This window comes from Pseudophryne corroboree, chromosome 1 (genome assembly GCF_028390025.1).
Source record: "Pseudophryne corroboree isolate aPseCor3 chromosome 1, aPseCor3.hap2, whole genome shotgun sequence".
In the NCBI taxonomy this organism is placed as follows: Eukaryota; Metazoa; Chordata; class Amphibia; order Anura; family Myobatrachidae; genus Pseudophryne; species Pseudophryne corroboree.
Window position 1 is genome coordinate 310,271,341 of NC_086444.1, and position 22,290 is coordinate 310,293,630.

The 22,290-nt window shown below is 49.8% G+C and overlaps 1 protein-coding gene across 1 annotated transcript in view; it reads right to left on the reverse strand.

Moving 5' to 3' along the window:
* Window positions 1-22,290, reverse strand: part of ATP6V0A2 (ATPase H+ transporting V0 subunit a2) — a 182,818-nt gene that overhangs the window by 131,521 nt on the left and 29,007 nt on the right. The window contains exon 3 of the mRNA XM_063964483.1: window positions 11,247-11,344. Coding sequence (XP_063820553.1) covers window positions 11,247-11,344 — 98 coding nt within the window. The remainder of the gene's footprint in view (window positions 1-11,246; window positions 11,345-22,290) is intronic.

Genomic DNA, 22,290 nt, shown 5'->3' on the forward strand with positions numbered 1-22,290 from the left:
CCCATAGTCACCCCTGACTGTAGGAAGTGCAGGAATCGACCCAGCTGGAATTCCTCTGTTGGGGCCTTCCTGGCCTCACACCAAGCAACATATTTTCGCCATATTCGGTGATAATGCTTTGCTGTCACGTCTTTCCTAGCCTTTATCAGCGTAGGAATAACTTCATCCGGAATGCCTTTTTCAGCTAGGATCCGGAGTTCAACCGCCATGCAGTCAAACGCAGCCGCGGTAAGTCTTGGAACAGACAGGGCCCTTGTTGCAGCAGGTCCTGTCTGAGAGGCAGAGGCCATGGGTCCTCTGTGCGCATTTCTTGTAGTTCTGGGTACCAAGTCCTTCTTGGCCAATCCGGAACAATGAGTATTGTTTTTATTCCTCTCTTTCTTACTATTCTCAGTACCTTGGATATGAGTGGAAGAGGTAGAAACACATATACCGACTGGTACATCCACGGTGTCACTAGGGCGTCCACAGCTATCGCCTGAGGGTCCCTTGACCTGGCGCAATATCTTTAGCTTTTTGTTGAGGCGGGACGCCATCATGTCCACCTGTGGCAGTTCCCATCGCTTTGCGATCTGTGTGAAGACTTCTTGATGAAGTCCCCACTCTCCCGGGTGGAGGTCGTGTCTGCTGAGGAAGTCTGCTTCCCAGTTGTCCACTCCCGGAATGAACACTGCTGACAGTGCTTGCACGTGATTCTCCGCCCACCGAAGAATCTTTGTGGCTTCCGCCATTGCCATCCTGCTTCTTGTGCCGCCCTGGCGGTTTACATGGGCGACCGCCGTGATGTTGTCTGACTGAATCAGTACAGGCCGGTTTCGAAGCAGGGGCTCTGCTTGACTCAGGGCGTTGTAAATGGCCCTTAGTTCCACTATATTTATGTGTAGAGAAGACTCCAGACTTGACCACAGCCCTTGGAAGTTTTCTTCCCTGAGTGACTGCCCCCCACCCTCGGAGGCTTGCATCCGTGGTCACCAAGACCCAGTCCTGTATGCCGAACCTGCGGCCCTCGAGAAGGTGAGCACTCTGCAGCCACCACAGAAGAGACACCCTGGCCCTTGGGGACAGGGTGATCAGCCGATGCATCTGAAGATGCGATCCGGACCACTTGTCCAACAGATCCCACTGAAAGATCCTCGCATGGAACCTGCCGAAGGGAATGGCTTCGTATGAAGCCACCATCTTTCCCAGGACTCGCGTGCAGTGATGCACCGATACCTGTTTTGGTTTCAGGAGGTCCCTGACCAGAGATGCTAAGTCCTGGGCCTTCTCCACCGGGAGAAACACCTTCTTCTGTTCTGTGTCGAGAATCATGCCCAGGAAAAGCAGACGCGTCGTAGGAATCAGCTGCGACTTTGGAACATTCAGAATCCAGCCGTGCTGTTGCAACACTTCCTGAGAGAGTGCTACGCTGATCAACAACTGCTCCCTGGACCTCGCCTTTATGAGGAGATCGTCCAAGTACGGGATAATTATAACTCCCTTCTGCCGAAGGAGTATCATCATTTTGGCCATTACCTTGGTAAATATTCTCGGTGCCGTGGACAGGCCAAACGGCAACGTCTGGAACTGGTAATGACAGTCCTGTACCACAAACCTGAGGTACTCCTGGTGAGGTGGGTAAATGGGGACATGCAAGTAAGCATCTTTGATGTCCAGCGACACCATAAAATCCCTCTCTTCCAGGCTTGCAATAACCGCTCTGAGCGATTCCATTTTGAACTTGAATTTCTTTATATAAGTGTTCAAGGATTTTAAATTCAGAATGGGTCTCACCGAACCGTCCGGTTTCGGTACCACAAACATTGTGGAATAGTAACCCCTTCCCTGTTGAAGGAGGGGGACCCTGACAATCACTTGCTGGAGGTACAGCTTGTGAATTGCTGCCAGTACTACCTCCCTTTCCATGGGGGAAGCTGGCAAGGCTGATTTGAGGTAACGGCGGGGGGGAGTCGCTTCGAATTCCAGCTTGTATCCCTGAGATACAATTTGTATAGCCCAGAGATCCACCTGTGAGCGAACCCACTGGTTGCTGAAGTTTCGGAGACGCGCCCCCACCGCACCTGGCTCCGCCTGTGGAGCCCCAACGTCATGCGGTGGACTTAGTGGAAGCAGGGGAGGACTTTTGTTCCTGGGAACTGGCTGCATGGTGCAGCTTCTTACCTCTACCCTTGCCTCTGGCAAGAAAGGATGCGCCCCTGACCCTCTTGCCTTTTTGGGAACGAAAGGACTGCATTTAATAATACGGCGCTTTCTTAGGCTGTGAGGAAACCTGAGGCAAGAAAGTCGACTTTCCAGCTGTCACTGTAGACACGAGGTCCGACAGACCGTCCCCAAACAATTCCTCACCCTTATAAGGCAAAACCTCCATGTGTTTTTTAGAATCAGCATCTCCTGTCCATTGCCGAGTCCATAAGACCCTCCTGGCAGAAATGGACATAGCATTAATTCTAGAGCCCAGCAGGCAAATGTCCCTCTGAGCATCCCGCATATATAAGACGACGTCTTTGATATGGCCCAGGGTTAGCAAAACAGTATCTCTGTCGAGGGAATCTATGTCGTCTAACAGAGTATCTGTCCACGCTGCTACAGCACTACACATCCAGGCTGAAGCAATAGCAGGTGTCAGTAGAGTACCAGAGTGTGTATACACTGACTTCAGGATAGCTTCCTGCTTTATATCCGCAGGCTCCTTTAGGGCGGCCGTATCCTGAGACGGCAGGGCCACCTTTTTAGATAAGCGTGTCAGTGCCTTGTCCACCCTAGGGGATGTTTCCCAACGTAACCTGTCTGTTGGCGGGAAAGGGTACGCCATCAGTAACCTCTTAGAAATCACTAATTTCTTATCAGGGGAACTCCACGCTTCTTCACACAATTCATTTAATTCATCAGATGGGGGAAAAGTCACTGGCTGCTTTTTCTCCCCAAACATATAAACCCTCTTGGTATTAACAGGGTTAATCTCAGAAATGTGTAATACATCTTTCATTGCAATAATCATGTATCGGATGGCCTTGGTCATTTTAGACTGTAAATGTGCCTCATCATCGTCGACACTGGAGTCGGACTCCGTGTCGACATCTGTGTCAAACATCTGAGATAGAGGGCGTTTATGAGCCCCTGACGGTTTCTGAGTCGCCTGGGCAGGCGCGGGCTGAGACCCCGGCTGTCCCAAGGCTGCAGCGTCATCAAACCTTTTATGTAAGGAGTTTACATTGTCATTTAATACCTTCCACATATCCATCCAATCAGGTGTCGGCCCCGACGGGGGCGACACCACACTTATCTGCCCTTGCTCCGCCTCCACGTAACCTTCATCAAACATGTCGACTCAGCCGTACCGACACACTGCACACACACAGGGAATGCTCAGACTGAGGACAGGACCCCACAAAGTCCTTTGGGGAGACAGAGAGAGAGTATGCCAGCACACACCACAGCGCTATATAACACAGGGATTCTCACTGATAATAAGTGATTTACCCAATAGCTGCTTTATAAGTCTTATTTGCGCCTAAATTTATGTGCCCCCCCTCTCTTTTTAACCCGTCTTGTACCTGGATACTGCAGGGGAGAGCCTGGGGAGCTGCTTCCAGCGGAGCTGTGAAGAGAAAATGGCGCTGGTGTGCTGAGGAAGAAGGCCCCGCCCCCTCAGTGGCGGGCTTCTGTCCCGCTTTCTGTGTGAAAAAATGGCGGTGGTTTTTACATATATACAGTGCCAGACTGTATATATGTATTTTTATGCCAAAAGGTACTTCAATTGCAGCCCAGGGCGCCCCCCCAAGCACCCTACAGTGACCGGAGTGTGTAAGTGTGCTGGGAGCAATGGCGCACAGCTGCGGTGCTGTGCGCTACCTCAATGAAGACAGGAGTCTTCAGCCGCCGATTTCGTCATCTTCAAGCTTCTGTTCTTCTGGCTCTGCGAGGGAGACGGCGGCGCGGCTCCGGGAACGGACGATCGAGGACAGGTGCCTGTGTTCGAACCCTCTGAAGCTAATGGTGTCCAGTAGCCTAAGAAGTACAAGCTAGCTGCAAGCAGGTAGGTTTGCTTCTCTCCCCTTAGTCCCACGTAGCAGTGAGTCTGTTGCCAGCAGAAGCTCACTGAAAATAAAAAACCTAATAAATACTTTCTTTACTAGTAAGCTCAGGAGAGCCCACTAGGAGCACCCAGCTCTGGCCGGGCACAGATTCTAACTGAGGTCTGGAGGAGGGGCATAGAGGGAGGAGCCAGTGCACACCAGATAGTACCTAATCTTTTCTTTAGAGTGCCCAGTCTCCTGCGGAGCCCGTCTATTCCCCATGGTCCTTACGGAGTTCCCAGCATCCACTAGGACGTCAGAGAAAATAAGATTTTACTTACCGATAAATCTATTTCTCGTAGTCCGTAGTGGATGCTGGGACTCCGTCAGGACCATGGGGAATAGCGGCTCCGCAGGAGACAGGGCACAAAATTTAAAAGTTTGACCACTAGGTGGTGTGTACTGGCTCCTCCCCCTATGACCCTCCTCCAAGCCTCAGTTAGGATACTGTGCCCGGACTAGCGTACACAATAAGGAAGGATTTTGAATCCCGGGTAAGACTCATACCAGCCACACCAATCACACCGTACAACTTGTGATCTGAACCCAGTTAACAGTATGACAAACGAAGGAGCCTCTGAACAGACGGCTCACAACAATAACAACCCGATTTTTTTTGTAACAATAACTATGTACAAGTATTGCAGACAATCCGCACTTGGGATGGGCGCCCAGCATCCACTACGGACTACGAGAAATAGATTTATCGGTAAGTAAAATCTTATTTTCTCTGACGTCCTAGTGGATGCTGGGACTCCGTCAGGACCATGGGGATTATACCAAAGCTCCCAAATGGGCGGGAGAGTGCGGATGACTCTGCAGCACCGAATGAGAGAACTCCAGGTCCTCCTTAGCCAGGGTATCAAATTTGTAGAATTTTACAAACGTGTTCTCCCCTGACCACGTAGCTGCTCGGCAGAGTTGTAATGCCGAGACCCCTCGGGCAGCCGCCCAAGATGAGCCCACCTTCCTTGTGGAATGGGCCTTGACAGATTTAGGCTGTGGCAGGCCTGCCACAGAATGTGCAAGTTGAATTGTGCTACAAATCCAACGAGCAATCGTCTGCTTAGAAGCAGGAGCACCCAGCTTGTTGGGTGCATACAGTATAAACAGCGAGTCAGATTTTCTGACTCCAGCCGTCCTTGAAATATATATTTTCAATGCTCTGACAACGTCCAGCAACTTGGAATCCTCCAAATCGCTAGTAGCCGCAGGCACCACAATAGGCTGGTTCAGGTGAAACGCTGAAACCACCTTAGGCAGAAAGTGAGGACGCGTCCGCAGTTCTGCCCTGTCCGAATGGAAAATCAGATATGGGCTTTTATACGATAAAGCCGCCAATTCTGACACTCTCCTGGCTGAAGCCAGGGCCAGTAGCATGGTTACTTTCCATGTAAGATATTTCAAATCCACCGATTTGAGTGGCTCAAACCAATGGGATTTGAGAAAATCCAAAACTACATTAAGATCCCACGGTGCCACTGGGGGCACAACCGGGGGCTGTATATGTAGTACTCCTTTTACAAAAGTCTGGACTTCAGGAACTGAAGCCAATTCTTTCTGGAAGAAAATCGACAGGGCCGAAATTTGAACCTTAATGGACCCTAATTTGAGGCCCATAGACAATCCTGTTTGCAGGAAATGTAGGAATCGACCCAGTTGAAATTCCTCCGTCGGGGCCTTCCTGGCCTCACACCACGCAACATATTTTCTCCAAATGCGGTGATAATGTTGTGCAGTCACCTCCTTCCTGGCTTTTACCAGGGTAGGGATGACCTCTTCCGGAATGCCTTTTTCCCTTAGGATTCGGCGTTCAACCGCCATGCCGTCAAACGGAGCCGCGGTAAGTCTTGGAATAGACACGGTCCCTGCTGAAACAGGTCCCGTCTTAGAGGTAGAGGCCACCGATCTTCCGTGAGCATCTCCTGAAGTTCCGGGTACCAAGTTCTTCTTGGCCAATCCGGAGCCACGAGTATCGTTCTTACTCCCCTTTGCCGTATAATTCTCAGTACTTTTGGTATGAGAGGCAGAGGAGGAAACACATACACTGACTGGTACACCCATGGTGTTACCAGAGCGTCTACAGCTATTGCCTGAGGGTCTCTTGACCTGGCGCAATACCTGTCCAGTTTTTTGTTGAGGCGGGACGCCATCATGTCCACCATTGGTCTTTCCCAATGGACCACAATCATGTGGAAGACTTCTGGATGAAGTCCCCACTCTCCCGGGTGCAGATCGTGTCTGCTGAGGAAGTCTGCTTCCCAGTTGTCCACTCCCGGGATGAACACAGCTGACAGTGCTAACACATGATTTTCTGCCCAGCGGAGAATCCTTGCAGCTTCTGCCATTGCCCTCCTGCTTCTTGTGCCGCCCTGTCTGTTTACGTGGGCGACTGCCGTGATGTTGTCCGACTGAATCAACACCGGCTGACCCTGAAGCAGAGGTTTTGCCAGGCTTAGAGCATTGTAGATTGCTCTTAGCTCCAGTATATTTATGCGAAGAGACGTCTCCAGGCTTGACCACACGCCCTGGAAGTTTCTTCCCTGTGTGACCGCTCCCCAGCCTCTCAGGCTGGCATCCGTGGTCACTAGGACCCAGTTCTGTATGCCGAATCTGCGGCCCTCTAACAGATGAGCACTCTGCAACCACCATAGCAGAGACACTCTTGTCCTTGTGGACAATTTTATCCGCTGATGCATCTGCAGATGCGATCCGGACCATTTGTCCAGCAGATCCCACTGAAAAGTTCGTGCATGGAATCTGCCGAATGGAATCGCTTCGTAAGAAGCTACCATTTTTCCCAGGACTCTTGTGCATTGATGCACAGATACTTTTCCTGGTTTTAGGAGGTTCCTGACTAGATCGGATAACTCCCTGGCTTTCTCCTCCGGAAGAAATACCTTTTTCTGAACAGTGTCCAGAATCATCCCTAGGAACAACAGACGTGTCGTCGGGATCAGTTGGGATTTTGGAAAATTCAGAATCCACCCGTGTTGTTGGAGCACTACTTGGGTTAGTGCTACTCCGACCTCCAGCTGTTCTCTGGATCTTGCCCTTATCAGGAGATCGTCCAAGTAAGGGATAATTAAGACGCCTTCTCTTCGAAGAAGGATCATCATTTCGGCCATTACCTTGGTAAAGACCCGGGGTGCCGTGGACAATCCAAACGGCAGCGTCTGAAACTGATAATGACAGTTTTGGACCACGAACCTGAGGTACCCTTGGTGTGAAGGACAAATTGGAACATGAAGGTAAGCATCCTTGATGTCCAAGGACACCATAAAATCCCCTTCTTCCAGATTCGCTATCACTGCTCTGAGTGACTCCATCTTGAACTTGAATTTTTGTATGTACAGGTTCAGAGATTTTAGATTTAGAATCGGTCTTACCGAGCCGTCCGGCTTCGGTACCACAAATAGCGTGGAGTAATACCCCTGTCCCTGTTGTAGGAGGGGTACCTTGACTATCACCTGCTGAGAATACAGCTTGTGAATGGCCTCCAATACCGTCGCCCTGTCGGAGGGAGACGTTGGCAAAGCAGACATTAGGAAACGGCGAGGAGGGGACTTCTCGAATTCCAACCTGTAACCCTGAGATACTACCTGCAGGATCCAGGGGTCCACCTGCGAGTGAGCCCACTGTGCGCTGAAATGTTTGAGGCGACCCCCCACCGCCCCTGAGTCTGCTTGTAAGGTCCCAGCGTCATGCTGACGCCTTTGTAGAAGCCGGGGAGGGCTTCTGCTCCTGGGAAGGAGCTGCTTGTTGCAGTCTCTTACCCTTTCCTTTGCCTCGGGGCAAATAGGAATGTCCTTTTGCTCGTTTGTTCTTATAGGAACGAAAGGACTGCGGCTGAAAAGCCTGCGGCTTTTACTGCTGGGAGGTGACCTGGGGTAAAAAGGTGGATTTTCCGGCCGTTGCCGTGGCCACCAGATCCGATAGACCGACCCCAAATAATTCCTCCCCCTTATACGGCAATACTTCCATATGTCGTTTGGAATCCGCATCACCTGACCACTGGCGCGTCCATAAACTTCTTCTGGCAGATATGGACATCGCACTTACTCTTGATGCCAGAGTGCAAATATCTCTCTGTGCATCTCGCATATAAAGAAATGCATCCTTTAACTGCTCTATAGTCAGTAAAATACTGTCCCTATCCAGGGTATCAATATTTTCAGACAGTGACTCCGACCAAGCCACGCCAGCACTGCACATCCAGGCTGAGGCGATTGCTGGTCTCAGTATAACACCCGTATGTGTGTATATACTTTTTAATGTATTCTCCAGCCTCCTATCAGCTGGATCCTTGAGGGCGGCCGTATCAGGAGACGGTAACGCCACTTGCTTTGATAAGCGTGTGAGCGCCTTATCCACCCTAGGAGGTGTTTCCCAGCGCGCCCTAACCTCTGGCGGGAAAGGGTATAATGCCAATAACTTCTTTGAAATTAGCAGTTTTCTATCTGGGGTAACCCACGCTTCATCACACACTTCATTCAGTTCCTCTGATTCAGGAAAAACTATCGGTAGTTTTTTCACACCCCACATAATACCCCTTTTTGTGGTACTTGCAGTATCAGAGATATGCAAAGCCTCCTTCATTGCCGTGATCATATAACGTGTGGCCCTACTGGAAAATACGTTTGTTTCTTCACCGTCGACACTGGATTCAGTGTCAGTGTCTGGGTCTGTGTCGACCGACTGAGGTAAAGGGCGTTTTACAGCCCCTGACGGTGTCTGAGACGCCTGGACAGGTACTAACTGGTTTGCCGGCTGTCTCATGTCGTCAACCGACTTTTGTAGCGTGCTGACACTATCCCGTAATTCCATAAACAAAGCCATCCATTCTGGTGTCGACTCCCTAGGGGGTGACATCACCATTACAGGCAATTGCTCCGCCTCCACGACAACATCGTCCTCATACATGTCGACACACACGTACCGACACACAGCAGACACACAGGGAATGCTCTGATAGAAGACAGGACCCCACTAGCCCTTTGGGGAGACAGAGGGAGAGTTTGCCAGCACACACCCAAGCGCTATAAATATATATAGGGACAACCTTAATAAGTGTGTTCCCTTTATAGCAGCTCAAATATTATAAATATCGCCAATAAGTGCCCCCGCTCTCTGTTTTTACCCTGTTTCTGTAGTGCAGTGCAGGGGAGAGTCCTGGGAGCCTTCCTCGCAGCGGAGCTGGGCAGGAAAATGGCGCTGTGTGCTGAGGAGAATAGGCCCCGCCCCCTTTTCGGCGGGCTTCTTCTCCCGTTTTTTTTTGGAACCTGGCAGGGGTTAAATACATCCATATAGCCCCAGGGGCTATATGTGATATATTTTAGCCAGAATAGGTATATTACATTGCTGCCCAGGGCGCCCCCCCCAGCGCCCTGCACCCTCAGTGACCGCTGGTGTGAAGTGTGCGGAGAGCAATGGCGCACAGCTGCAGTGCTGTGCGCTACCTCATGAAGACTGAGACGTCTTCTGCCGCCGGTTTCCGGACCTCTTCTCTATTCGGCATCTGCAAGGGGGTCGGCGGCGCGGCTCCGGTGACCCATCCAGGCTGTACCTGTGATCGTCCCTCTGGAGCTAGTATCCAGTAGCCTAAGAAGCAAATCCATTCTGCACGCAGGTGAGTTCACTTCTTCTCCCCTAAGTCCCTCGTTGCAGTGAGCCTGTTGCCAGCAGGACTCACTGAAAATAAAAAACCTAACAAACTTTTTCTAAGCAGCTCTTTAGGAGAGCCACCTAGATTGCACCCTGCTCGGACGGGCACAAAAACCTAACTGAGGCTTGGAGGAGGGTCATAGGGGGAGGAGCCAGTACACACCACCTAGTGGTCAAACTTTTAAATTTTGTGCCCCGTCTCCTGCGGAGCCGCTATTCCCCATGGTCCTGACGGAGTCCCAGCATCCACTAGGACGTCAGAGAAATAAGTAGTATTATCCACATAACACAAAAATAAACATATGAAGTGAGAGAACTGCAAGTGCACCACTTAGCAGCATAGCAAACATGCATCTCGAACAAAGGTAATCAAAAGAAACCTTAAAGGCTGCACAATGAGAGGGCATTGGCACCTAACTACATTAGCCAATAATTTATCAGCCTTATTAGCCCGCCTGAAATAACGAGGCTTTTGAAAATTCAGTACATAGAGTGTCGTACAACTGTTTAGTGTCAGTATACATCTGACAAGCGTCAGGAGTATCAAACCTTAACAGATCTGCATAAAATTTTGACGCCGCCAGATTTTAATTCCTGAAATCTTTGGTTGAGATGTTTTCATTTACCAGCAACATATGCAATTATATGTCCTTACAATACAGGTTTTGAAGCCGCCCAAAACAAAAATTCACATCTTCAGTGTACTGAATATTACATTCTACATAATTAAAAAATTGTCTTTCTAAATACAATTTCAAATTAGGTGTCGTGAATAAGAATGTGGGAAAATGCCAATTAGAAGAGGAAACTTAAGGGGTATAGAGGGACAAAGTAAACAAAGTACCGGCATGGTCTGATATAGCAATAGTCTCCATCTTAGAGGTGTATGGTGTGGGTTGGAGTAAAAAGTGTAGTCTCATGCTCCTGGGTGCTAAAACCTCCAGGGGTCAGTCAACTGTAAGGTAGTTACAAGAAATTGCAGACAGTGTGCTGCCTTGCCCCCAGCCAGGAGCCCCAAGATCAGGCGCCAGCGGTGTTGGTAGACTAAGGGAGCCGGTTTGTGTCCGGCTCTGGGAGGGAGTAGTCTGCGTGGAGGGGCCACAGGAGAAGGTGGGCGGGCAGGAGACATGGCACATGAGGTGATGGGCACAACCAGCAGATGCAACAGTCAAGAGCCTGTTCCCTATGTTATTGAAAGCAGAAGATGCCACGGCTGCCCACAAACTAAGGTTTTTGGAATATTCTGGAATTACGGATAAGAGACTCAACCTGTAATGCTCTTCCAGTAGTAGAAGAATATCGTAAACATAAAAATAACCAATACAATATCTAACAATATCCCATGTTTAATAGCAAGTAGAAAAAAAAAAGAAGATTAATATGTCACAGATTTACCTTTACAGTCATTTGTGCAAGTCAGGTGATCAGTCTCTAATCACGAGTCACATTCCACACATGCATCATAAAAGTACAGTAACTAGGAAAATTCTTCCGAAGGCAGATTACCTGAATCTCCATCACATGTTTCGGGAGTGGGGCTGCTGGCAACACACTTCCCTCTGGGACAGGAATGTCAGCTTTGAGGATTTGTTGGACTAGATATCCTAGAATTAGGAGAAAGGAGCGCTTTTAAACATATGATTCTGAATACCTACTAAAAAACTTTTTAAAACTCTTACAACTTTATTACTTCTCAAGTCAAGATAGGTCTATGGGGGTTATTCAGAGTTGTTAGCAAACTAGAGAAGTTAGCAATTGGGAAAAACCATGTTGCACTGCAGGTGGGGCAGCTATAATGTGCAGAGAGAGTTAGATTTGGGTGGGTTATATTGTTTCTGTGCATGGTCAATACTGGCTGCTTTATTTTTACACTGCAATTTAGATTTCAGTTTGAACACACTCCATCCAAATCTAACTCTCTGCACAGGTTACAAGTAACAGTGGATCTTCTACAGTCACACGGCTGAACAATAAAATGGCGCAAATCATCCTTAGAGTCATGCTCAGGGCCTGGAAGCTGCACACAGAGTGCAAAGTACTCTCCATTTTCTGGAGGTAACTTATTTGGGATATTTACATTATTTTACTGGCCATGTGAAGAGAAGGGTTTCTATCTACCTGCTATGTTCTCAGACCTAATAGCCTTTGGTACGTCTTTCTATCTGCAGTAAGGTGAAGACCATCCTCTGATCTTCATGGTGGTCCACAGGGAGCAGCTGTATACAGCTTCCAAGTCTTCAAATGAAACCATCTGCTTTTTGGCAGGCCACCTGCCCGGATTTCCTATAGAGAAAGCCTGTCTCTTTCTCTTTAAAGTCCAGTGGGTTTCTGGGTTGTTGTTTTTTTTTATTACAGAACAAGCACCTGATTGGGAGGAACTGTAAGTTAGGATTACATCATAGATATGCAGTCCCCAAGCAGACTTTTTCTCCAGTCTTTCTGGAAACATACCTTGCATTTTGGCTTTAAGAGAAACAATTCAGTGGGGTAGTTATTTCAGTTTCAGATGAATAGGAGAATTAAGTTTTTCTCTTTATTCTTTAAACCTCTTGGGCTCCGCCTCTTGGCCGGGCTACTGGGTGGGAGTTCACAATGATCAGTGTAGTGCTGGCTTCCCTTCTCCGTTCCAGTGGGGCGACGATTATATATTACATAAATAAGCTGCTGATCAAGGCAGGATTCTTGACTTCGCTTTCAAGCGCAGGTTCCGAACACTGCCTAATGGTTAGTTCATCTAAGAACTCCAGCTTAAACACCTTCCCAATGGATGTTCACCCTGGGATTTTTTATCCTACCTCTGTCCAGAGGGTGTTCTTACTAGATGTCTATGCTCCTTTATCCAGACTGGGGGGAGCCTGTCACTCTTCAGTGCTAGTTAAAGAGTATGCACTCCGGCTCTGCAAACTGGACATGGCAATAGCGACACAGACTCTTTGCTTTTCTACGTACATAATTGCAGCTGATGGCATATACACACCCCGTAAACGGCCATGACACTTCTGCGTTTTCGCTGCCACTCCCCATTACCTCCCCCAAACAGTTCCTTCCTGTCAATTACTCAGCGCAAGCGCAACAGCACCTTGGCACGTGCACTGTGTGATCGCGGCACATGCGTAGTCTGACGATAACTTCTCCGTGGCATGAACATCAGCATTACGTGCAATCATGAATTAGACCCTCTGTTAACTGCAAGATGGAAGGGATCCAAAGACATATTTGGTAAGCGCCAGGTTGGTCTCTTGGAGCTTCCATCTGGTCTACACTGCAATTTAGATTTCAGTTCAAACACACCCCACCCAAATCTAACTGGCTCTGCACGGGTGTAGTATGGTATGCCGGCGGCCGGGCTCCCGGCAACCAGCATACCGGTGCCGGGAGCCCAACCGCCGGCATACCGACAGCGTGGCGAGCGCAAATGAGCCCCTTGCGGGCTCGCTGCGCTCGCCACGCTGCGGGCACGATGGCGCGCTATTTTATTCTCCCTCCAGGGGGGTCGTGGACCCCCACGAGGGAGAAAAAGTGTCGGTATGCCGGCTGTCGGGATGCCGGCGCCGGTATACTTTGCACCGGGACCCCGACAGTCGGCATACTGAAGACCACCCCTCTGCACATGTTACATCTGCCCCCCTGCAGTGCACATGGTTTTGCCCATTTGCTAACTAATTTGCTGCTGCTATCGGGTCCGAATTAGGCCCTATATTTTCTTACGATTTTGACTATATAGTCAAAATCTAAAGAAATATTGTACCGTGTGTACCCAGCTTTACACTTTGCTGCTTCTGTCACATCAACTTCAAGAACTGAGTGTTCACTTGCTGCCCAATATATCCCTCCCCTTGACAGTTGCCATTGTAACGAGATAATCAGTGTTATTCACTTCACCTGTCAGTAATTTTAATGTTATGGCTGATCAGTGTACTATTCTGAAAAGTAAAAAACAGTAACAGTTTGTAGATGTGTTATGTAAAGCAACAGTTCTTCTGTGATATGCATCTTTTATAAGTTAGTGCTTTAAAGATGCACACATACAATACGCTAGTTGATGCTCATAGTATTAAAACTAGTTAACATATCTCCTAAGGTATGAATTACTGCCTAAATAATTTCCACACTGATAAAATAACCCATATCATATAACTGCTTCCAAGTTGCTGCGGAAGAGATTAGATAACACAGGTCATGAGTCGGCTTCAGAGCTTAAGCTAGAACTTGTGACCAATGACATCAAGTGAACCACTGACAAAGAAGCCGTTTCTATACTAAAGGCATATGAAAAGATTAATTGAAAAATAGTGAGAACACTCAAACTAGCAAAGTATTTTGCTGAATCTATAGAATTGGAGACCTGTGTAGGGTTCCTGATTATTATTGTTCTTGCCAAATCGGGGAAAACAAGGCAAACATAACACATGTAGACAAGGTAGACAAATTAAATGCAGCCACGACCACAAATGTTAGGTGACGCAGTCCGCGGCGCCGCTCGGTCTGCTTCCGGGCGACGCTCACGGCCGCCGCACCTCCCTCGCTGCCCGCCCGGCGCCTAGCAAAGCCAGGACGCCGTGCGTACTGTAGCCGCCGGGTCCCTGGCAACGCTAGGATGCCGGGCGTCCTCAGCCGCCGGGTCCATGGCAACGGCGACGCCATTGGCGGACCGCGTTCCCCGTTGCCAGATAAGACTGATTAGTTGTTCGTGCAGCTGCACGACAACTATTAATTAGTGTCTGGGGGCTGGTCTTGCTGGCCCTCCTGTCATTGGCCAGCAGGGCCTTTTTATGGGAGCCAGCACACTGCAGCCTCGCCGGTGATAGCTTCCTGTACGCTGTTCCTGCCTTGCAAAGTTTGTTCCTGGTCTGCTGTATCTGGTCGATCCTGCTCCCCGTGCTCCCGAGTCCTGGAGTTCTGAAGCCGGTCCTGGGAATCCTTCCAGTCCAAGTGAACCTGTTGCAGTCATCTGGGGGTTCTTGTTGATTGGGGTTCTCTCCCGGTTCTGTGAGTAGCGGCTTCTGCCGCGTGTTGCGGCCTAGGCCGCTTAATACTAGCGTTTGTTTCGTACTGGTGTTTTTGCGGAGGTTTCCGCTGTTCACTGTCCTCCCCGGTACACGACGGTGCCGTGTGGGGTGTGGACAGTGGTATCTTTTGTTGTTCTTTTCCTTTGGCGGCGTGCCGCACATATATTTAGTTTTAGGGTAGTTAGTAGCCCTTAGCCTTCTGTTTGCTTTAGTTAGAGGTCCCCTTGTTATTATCCTGTCTCGGTTCACGCCTTGTCTCACTCTAAGACCTGGGGGCATCGGAGTTGGGCAGACCTAATCCGCCCTTCAAACGCGGCTGCAGTGGGCCCAAGAAACCATAGTCACGCAGGAGTGAACTGACCACACGGGTGAAACAATGGAGGTAGGGTGCTAGGGGCTATTTCCATACCACACCTTATTTCAGCGTCACGTCCTGGTGCTCTGGACTCACTACGCAACATCTCTCCTGTTCTGAGCACCAAGAACGTAACATTATCACCGGCCCAAAAAGAATAAAGAGTTATTTGTATTTGGTGGGCCTTGGGATTCGGCCTCATGAATCCGGCAGTATTAGGACCGAATCCCAGCCAGCTTTTGGCCAACCAGATTCAGGAACTAACTCAGATGGTTCAGGATCTTACTCTTCGGGTGAGATCGCAGGAAGATCTTTTGCGAGCCTCCCCGAGTATGATTCCAGAACCAAAGATGCATCTTCCTGACCGTTTTTCGGGTAACCGAAAGGATTTTTTTAATTTTAAGGAAGCTTGTAAACTTTATTTTCGGTTAAGGCCCCGATCGTCTGGTACTGAGTCTCAACGGGTCGGGATTGTGATGTCTTTGCTTCAAGGCGACCAGCAAACCTGGGCTTTTGGGTTAAAAGCCGATGACGCAGCCTTGCTATCGGTAGATGCCTTTTTTAAGTCCTTAGGCCTTTTGTATGATGACCCTGATAGAGAAGCATCGGCTGAGAGCCACCTGCGTGCACTAAAGCAAGGGAAAAATCCAGCAGAAGCGTATTGTACTGAGTTTCGCCGTTGGTCGAACGACTGTGGCTGGAATGACCCGGCCCTGCGCAGTCAGTTTCGCCTCAGTTTGTCTGAAGTTATTAAAGACAGTCTCCTTCAGTACCCCGCTCCAGAGACTTTAGACAAACTCATGGAGCTTGCTATTAAAATTGATCGTCGTCTCCGGGAGCGGAGGGCTGAAAGAGGAGCTAGTTTCAGGCCTAGTCCATGTGTGTATACTTTCCCTGAGGACGTTGAGGAGCCCATGCAAATGGGTCTCTCCCGGCTGTCCCCAGAGGAAAGAACCAGAAGGCTAAATTCTGGTCTCTGCTTGTATTGTGGTGGCAAGGGACATGTCGCACGCAATTGCCCGAATAAGCAGGGAAACGCTCTGACCAAGTGAATTGTGAGGGGGTTCACTTCCTTATTAGTTCCTGTAAAAATTTCCTTTGGTAGTCTCAGTTCGTTGGTGTCGGCCTTTGTCGACAGTGGAGCTGCGGGAAATTTCATGGATCTTGGTTGGGCTCAGGCATTGGGCGTTCCACAGATACCTTTGGATAAACGTATCACCATGCACGGATTGGATGGTGGTCCGCTTTCTAATGGGGTAATCACTCACCGCACACCTCCAGTACAACTGACAGTGGGGGCCCTACATTCGGAGAAAATAGAGTTTTACCTTACTCATTGTCCGGCAGTCCCCGTAGTTTTGGGTCACCCCTGGCTTGCCTTTCATAATCCCACCATAGATTGGCGGTCTGGGGAGATTTCCCGATGGGGTCCCTTTTGTGTTAAGGAATGTATTTCCCGTCCAGTCCGGGTTGCGGCAGTCACCCCAGATCTTATTCCTTTGGAATATCAGGACTTTGCCGTTGTTTTCTCCAAGGGTAATGCGGATATTCTGCCCCCTCATCGGTTCTATGACTGCGCCATTGACTTAGTTCCCGGTGCCTCTTTGCCTAAAGCAGGCCTGGCCAACCTGTGGCTCTCCAGATGTTGTGAAACTACAAATCCCAGCATGCACTGCCACAGTTTTGCTATTAGGGAATTCAAAAACTGTGGCAGGGCATGCTGGGATGTGTAGTTTTACAACAGCTGGAGAGCCACAGGTTGGCCAGGCCTGGCCTAAAGGGAGACTATATGCCCTGTCTGGGCCGGAAACGGCAATGGATGAGTATGTACAGGAGAGTCTGAAGAAGGGCTTCATTAGGCCCTCAAGATCTCCATTGAGTGCAGGGTTCTTTTTTGTTGAGAAGAAAGATGGGTCGCTCAGACCATGTATTGATTATCGGGCTCTGAATAAGATCTCTGTTAAAAACACCTACCCCTTGCCACTGATTTCGGTACTATTTGATCAGCTCCGTACTGCCGTTATCTTCTCCAAAATTGATCTTAGAGGGGCTTACAATCTCATCCGAATAAAATCTGGGGATGAGTGGAAGACGGCTTTCAGCACACAGTCGGGACATTATGAATACCTGGTGATGCCGTTTGGGCTGTCTAATGCTCCTGCTGTATTTCAAGATCTTATTAACGACGTCCTTCACGACTTTCTAGGAAAGTTCGTAGTCGTTTATTTAGACGACATTTTGATTTACTCGGAGTCCTTTGAACAACATATTACCCATGTGCGACTGGTCCTTCAGAGGTTACGGGAAAATCATTTGTACGCCAAACTGGAGAAATGTGATTTCCACATCACAGAAGTGTCCTTCCTGGGGTATATTATTTCTCCAAAGGGGTTTTTTATGGAACCAAAAAAACTCCAGGCAATCCTAAATTGGGCACAACCCACAAACTTAAAAGCAATCCAGTGCTTTTTAGGGTTTGCAAATTATTATAGGCGTTTTATTCATACCTTCTCAGATTTGGTTGCTCCTATTGTGGCATTGACTAAAAAAGGAGCGGACCCTTCCAATTGGTCGCCTAAAGCCAAGTCTGCCTTCCTGGCCTTGATACAGGCCTTTGTCTCAGCTCCAGTACTCAGACACCCTAACCCGGATCTCCCCTTTATTGTCGAGGTAGATGCCTCAGAGGTTGAAGTGGGGCTATTCTTTCTCAGGAAGACCCGGAGTCACGGGAATTACACCCATGTGCCTTCATGTCCAGAAAATTCTCCTCCGCAGAATCCAACTATGATGTTGGTGATCGAGAATTGTTGGCAGTTAAATGGGCTTTCGAGGAGTGGAGGCACTGGTTGGAAGGAGCAAGGCATACCATTACTGTGTTCACTGACCACAAGAACCTGCAGTATATTGAGTCAGCTAAACGGCTTAATGCTCGACAGGCACGTTGGGCGCTGTTTTTTACTCGTTTCAGGTTTATCATCACCTTCAGGCCCGGTTCCAAGAATACGAAAGCTGATGCCCTGTCACGTTGTTTTCTTCCGGTTCACAATAAACACTCGGCTACTACCCCCATAGTTCCATCGTCTGTCATCCGGGCTGGCCTCACTCAGGATTTATTTACACAGCTAGTCCAGCTTCAGCAGCAGGCTACCAGTGTCACTCCTGCAGATCGTCTCTTCGTCCCTGAATTTCTGAGAGGCACTGTTCTAGCTGAGTTTCATGATAATAAGGTTTCTGGTCATCCGGGTATCTCTAAGACCTTGGAATTTATCTCTCGCTCAGTGTGGTGGCCTAATCTTTCTAAAGATGTGAGGGAATTTGTCCGTTCCTGTCAGGTTTGTGCTCAGTACAAGGTATCTCGATCGTTGCCGGTCGGGCAACTCATGCCTCTAGCCATTCCTCTCAGGCCATGGTCACATATATCCATGGATTTCGTGGTGGACCTTCCGCTTTCAGCTGGGTTCAGAGTCATTTGGGTGGTAGTAGACCGTTTAAGTAAGATGGCCCACTTCATTGCTCTTCCCCGATTACCCTCCGCTCAAGGGTTGTCAGTTTTGTTTCTCCGCCATGTCTTCAGGCTCCATGGTTTACCCATGGATATTGTCTCTGATCGGGGACCACAATTCATTGCCCGTTTCTGGAAACGTTTTTGTGCCTCTTTAAATATGAAACTCTCTTTAACATCTGGGTATCATCCACAGTCTAACGGACAAACTGAACGTGTTAATCAGTCATTAAAACAGTATTTACGACTATACTCGTCCAAACTTCAGAATGGTCTGAATTTCTTCCTTTGGCCGAGTTTGCCTATAATAACTCTTGTCATTCTTCCACCAAGGAGTCTCCATTCTTTTCGGCCCTGGGCTTTCATCCTAGAGCCAATTCTTTTTACCCTCATTTTCCAGTCTCTTCGTTGACCTTAACTTCCCGTCTCAGAATGATTTGGAAAAAGGTGCACCTTGCCCTTAAGAAGGCTGCCTTCCGAGGAAAGATTTTTTCAGAAAGGTTCCGACGCCCATGCACTTTTAAGGTGGGAGATAAGGTGTGGTTGTCAACCCGCAACATCAAGCTCCGACAACCCTCGGCTAGATTGGGACCCAAATTTATTGGACCGTTCCTTATCGTAAAGAAGGTCAATCCAGTTGCTTTTCGGCTACGCTTGCCTAAATCACTCAAAATTGGCAATACTTTTCATTGTTCCCTTCTGAAGCAATATATTTCTTCCAGGAGATTCCCTCGGAAAACTTCTCAGGGTAGACCTCCGGTGGATGTTCTGGGGCAACAAGAGTTTTTGGTGGAGAAGGTTTTAGATTCCAAAGTTTCTCGAGGCCGGCTGTATTTTTTAGTTCACTGGAAAGACTATGGCCCGTAGGAAAGGTCTTGGGTCCTGGATAAGGATCTACATGCCCCTAAACTTAAGAAATTATTCTTTCAGGAATTTCCTCAGAAACCCGGCTTTAGGGGTTCTTTAACCCCTCCTCAAGGGGGGGTACTGTTAGGTGCCGCGGTCCGCGGCGCCGCTCGGTCTGCTTCCGGGCGACGCTCACGGCCGCCGCACCTCCCACGCTGCCCGCCCGGCGCCTAGCAACGCCAGGACGCCGTGCGTACTGTAGCTGCCGGGTCCCTGGCAACGCTAGGACGTCGGGCGTCCTCAGCCGCCGGGTCCATGGCAACGGGGACGCCATTGGCGGACCGCGTTCCCCGTTGCCAGATAAGACTGATTAGTTGTTCGTGCAGCAGGGCAGCTGCACGACAACTATTAATTAGTGTCTGGGGGCTGGTCTTGCTGGCCCTCCTGTCATTGGCCAGTGTCACAACTGAGGGCTGATGACCGTGACTGGGAGCCTCAGTTGTAGGGGTTGACGGGTACTTGAACTTAGGAGGAGCCATGTGACTCCTGGACATGCGTAAAGACAGTAGCAAGGATGCCCGAAGGCGTGACCACGACAACTGGAAATATCTTTCAGTGATTTTATTAAATGAAAAGTCATAAAACTTGCAAAAACAATAGAAAGTCACAAGTGGAAATTTAGGCGTGCAACTGGTTAATACCAGTAACCTGGAATGTAGAGAAAAGTTCTGTAAACTGTAAATGAACTAGGGTTCGCTGGAAAACTGTAGTAGTTGAAGAGTGGCTGCTGGAAAGCCGGGATACAGACACAGATGAGTAATGTGATGTTGTAGACCAGGGGTGGCCAACCAGTCATAGACGAAGAGCCAAAAAATCTTGTTAGGTACACCTAAGAACCGACATCGAACCAAACTTGCGTGTACAAAAATGGGGTGTGGCCTTGTGCCTGCTAGGCCACACCCCTGGTAAAAAAAAATACATTTATAAAGCTAGATCCACATAAAATACATTTAAAAACCAGATCCACAATCAAATATATTGAAAAAGATTCACATAATACACTTCAGCTCCACCCATGTGTCACTCCTGCCAGCTCCACCCATGTGTCACTCCAGCCAGCACCATCCTGTCACTTCAGCCAGCTCCCCATGTGTCACTCCAGCCAGCTCCCCTATGTGTCACTCCTGCCAGCATCCTTCTGTGTCACTCCAGCCAGCTCCCCATGTGTCACTCCTGCCAGCACCCTCCTGTGTCACTCCAGCCAGCTCCCCCATGTGTCATTCCTGCCAGCACCCTCCTGTGTCACTCCTGCCAGCTTCCCCATGTGTCATTCCTGCCAGCACCTTCCTGTGTCACTCCAGCCAGCTCCCCATGTGTCACTCCTACCAGCACCCTCCTGTGTCACTCCTGCCAGCACCCTCCTGTGTCACTCCTGCCAGCACCCTCCTGTGTCACTCCTGCCAGCACCCTCCTGTGTCACTCCTGCCAGCATCCTTCTGTGTCACTCCAGCCAGCTCCCCCATGTGTCACTCCTACCAGCACCATCCTGTGTCACTTCAGCCAGCTCCCCATGTGTCACTCCAGCCAGCACCCTCCTGTGTCACTTCAGCCAGCTCCCCATGTGTCACTCCAGCCAGCTCCACCCATGTGTCACTCCTACCAGCACCATCCTGTGTCACGTCAGCCAGCTCCCCATGTGTCACTCCAGCCAGCACCTTCCTGTGTCACTTCAGCCAGCTCCCCATGTGTCACTCCAGCCAGCTCCACCCATGTGTCACTCCTACCAGCACCATCCTGTGTCACTTCAGCCAGCTCCCCATGTGTCACTCCAGCCAGCACCTTCCTGTGTTACTTCAGCCAGCTCCCCATGTGTCACTCCAGCCAGCTCCACCCATGTGTCACTCCTACCAGCACCATCCTGTGTCACTTCAGCCAGCTCCCCATGTGTCACTCCAGCCAGCACCTTCCTGTGTCACTCCAGCCAGCTCCACCCATGTGTCACTCCTACCAGCACCTTCCTGTGTCACTCCAGCCAGCTCCCCATGTGTCACTCCTGCCAGCACCCTCCTGTGTCACTCCTGCCAGCTCCCCATGTGTCATTCCTGCCAGCACCCTCCTGTGTCGCTCCATTTAGCTCCCCCATGTGCCACTCCAGCCAGCACCCTCCTGTGTCACTCCTGCCAGGACCCTCCTGTGTCACTCCTGCCAGCTCCCCCATGTGTCATTCCTGCCAGCACCCTCCTGTGTCGCTCCATTTAGCTCCCCCATGTGCCACTTCAGCCAGGACCGTCCTGTGTCACTCCTGCCAGGACCCTCCTGTGTCACTCCTGCCAGGACCCTCCTGTGTCACTCCTGCCAGGACCCTCCTGTGTCACTCCAGCCAGCTCTCCCATGTGTCACTCCTACCAGCACCCTCCTGTGTCACTTCAGCCAGCTCCCCCATGTGTCACTCCTGCCAGCACCCTCCTTTGTTACTTCAGCCAGCTCCCCCATGTGTCATTCCTGCTACCACCCTCCTATGTCACTCCAGCCAGCTCCCCCATGTGTCACTCCTGCCAGCACCCTCCTGTGTCACTCCAGCCAGCTCCCCCATGTGTCACTCCTGCCAGCACCCTCCTGTGTCACTCCAGCCAGCTCCCCCATGTGTCACTCCTGCCAGCACCTTCCTGTGTCACTCCAGCCAGCTCCAACATATGTCACTCCAGCCAGCACCCTCCTGTGTCACTCCAGCCAGCTCCCCCATGTGTCACTCCTGCCAGCACCTTCCTGTGTCACTCCAGCCAGCTCCAACATATGTCACTCCAGCCAGCACCCTCCTGTGTCACTCCAGCCAGCTCC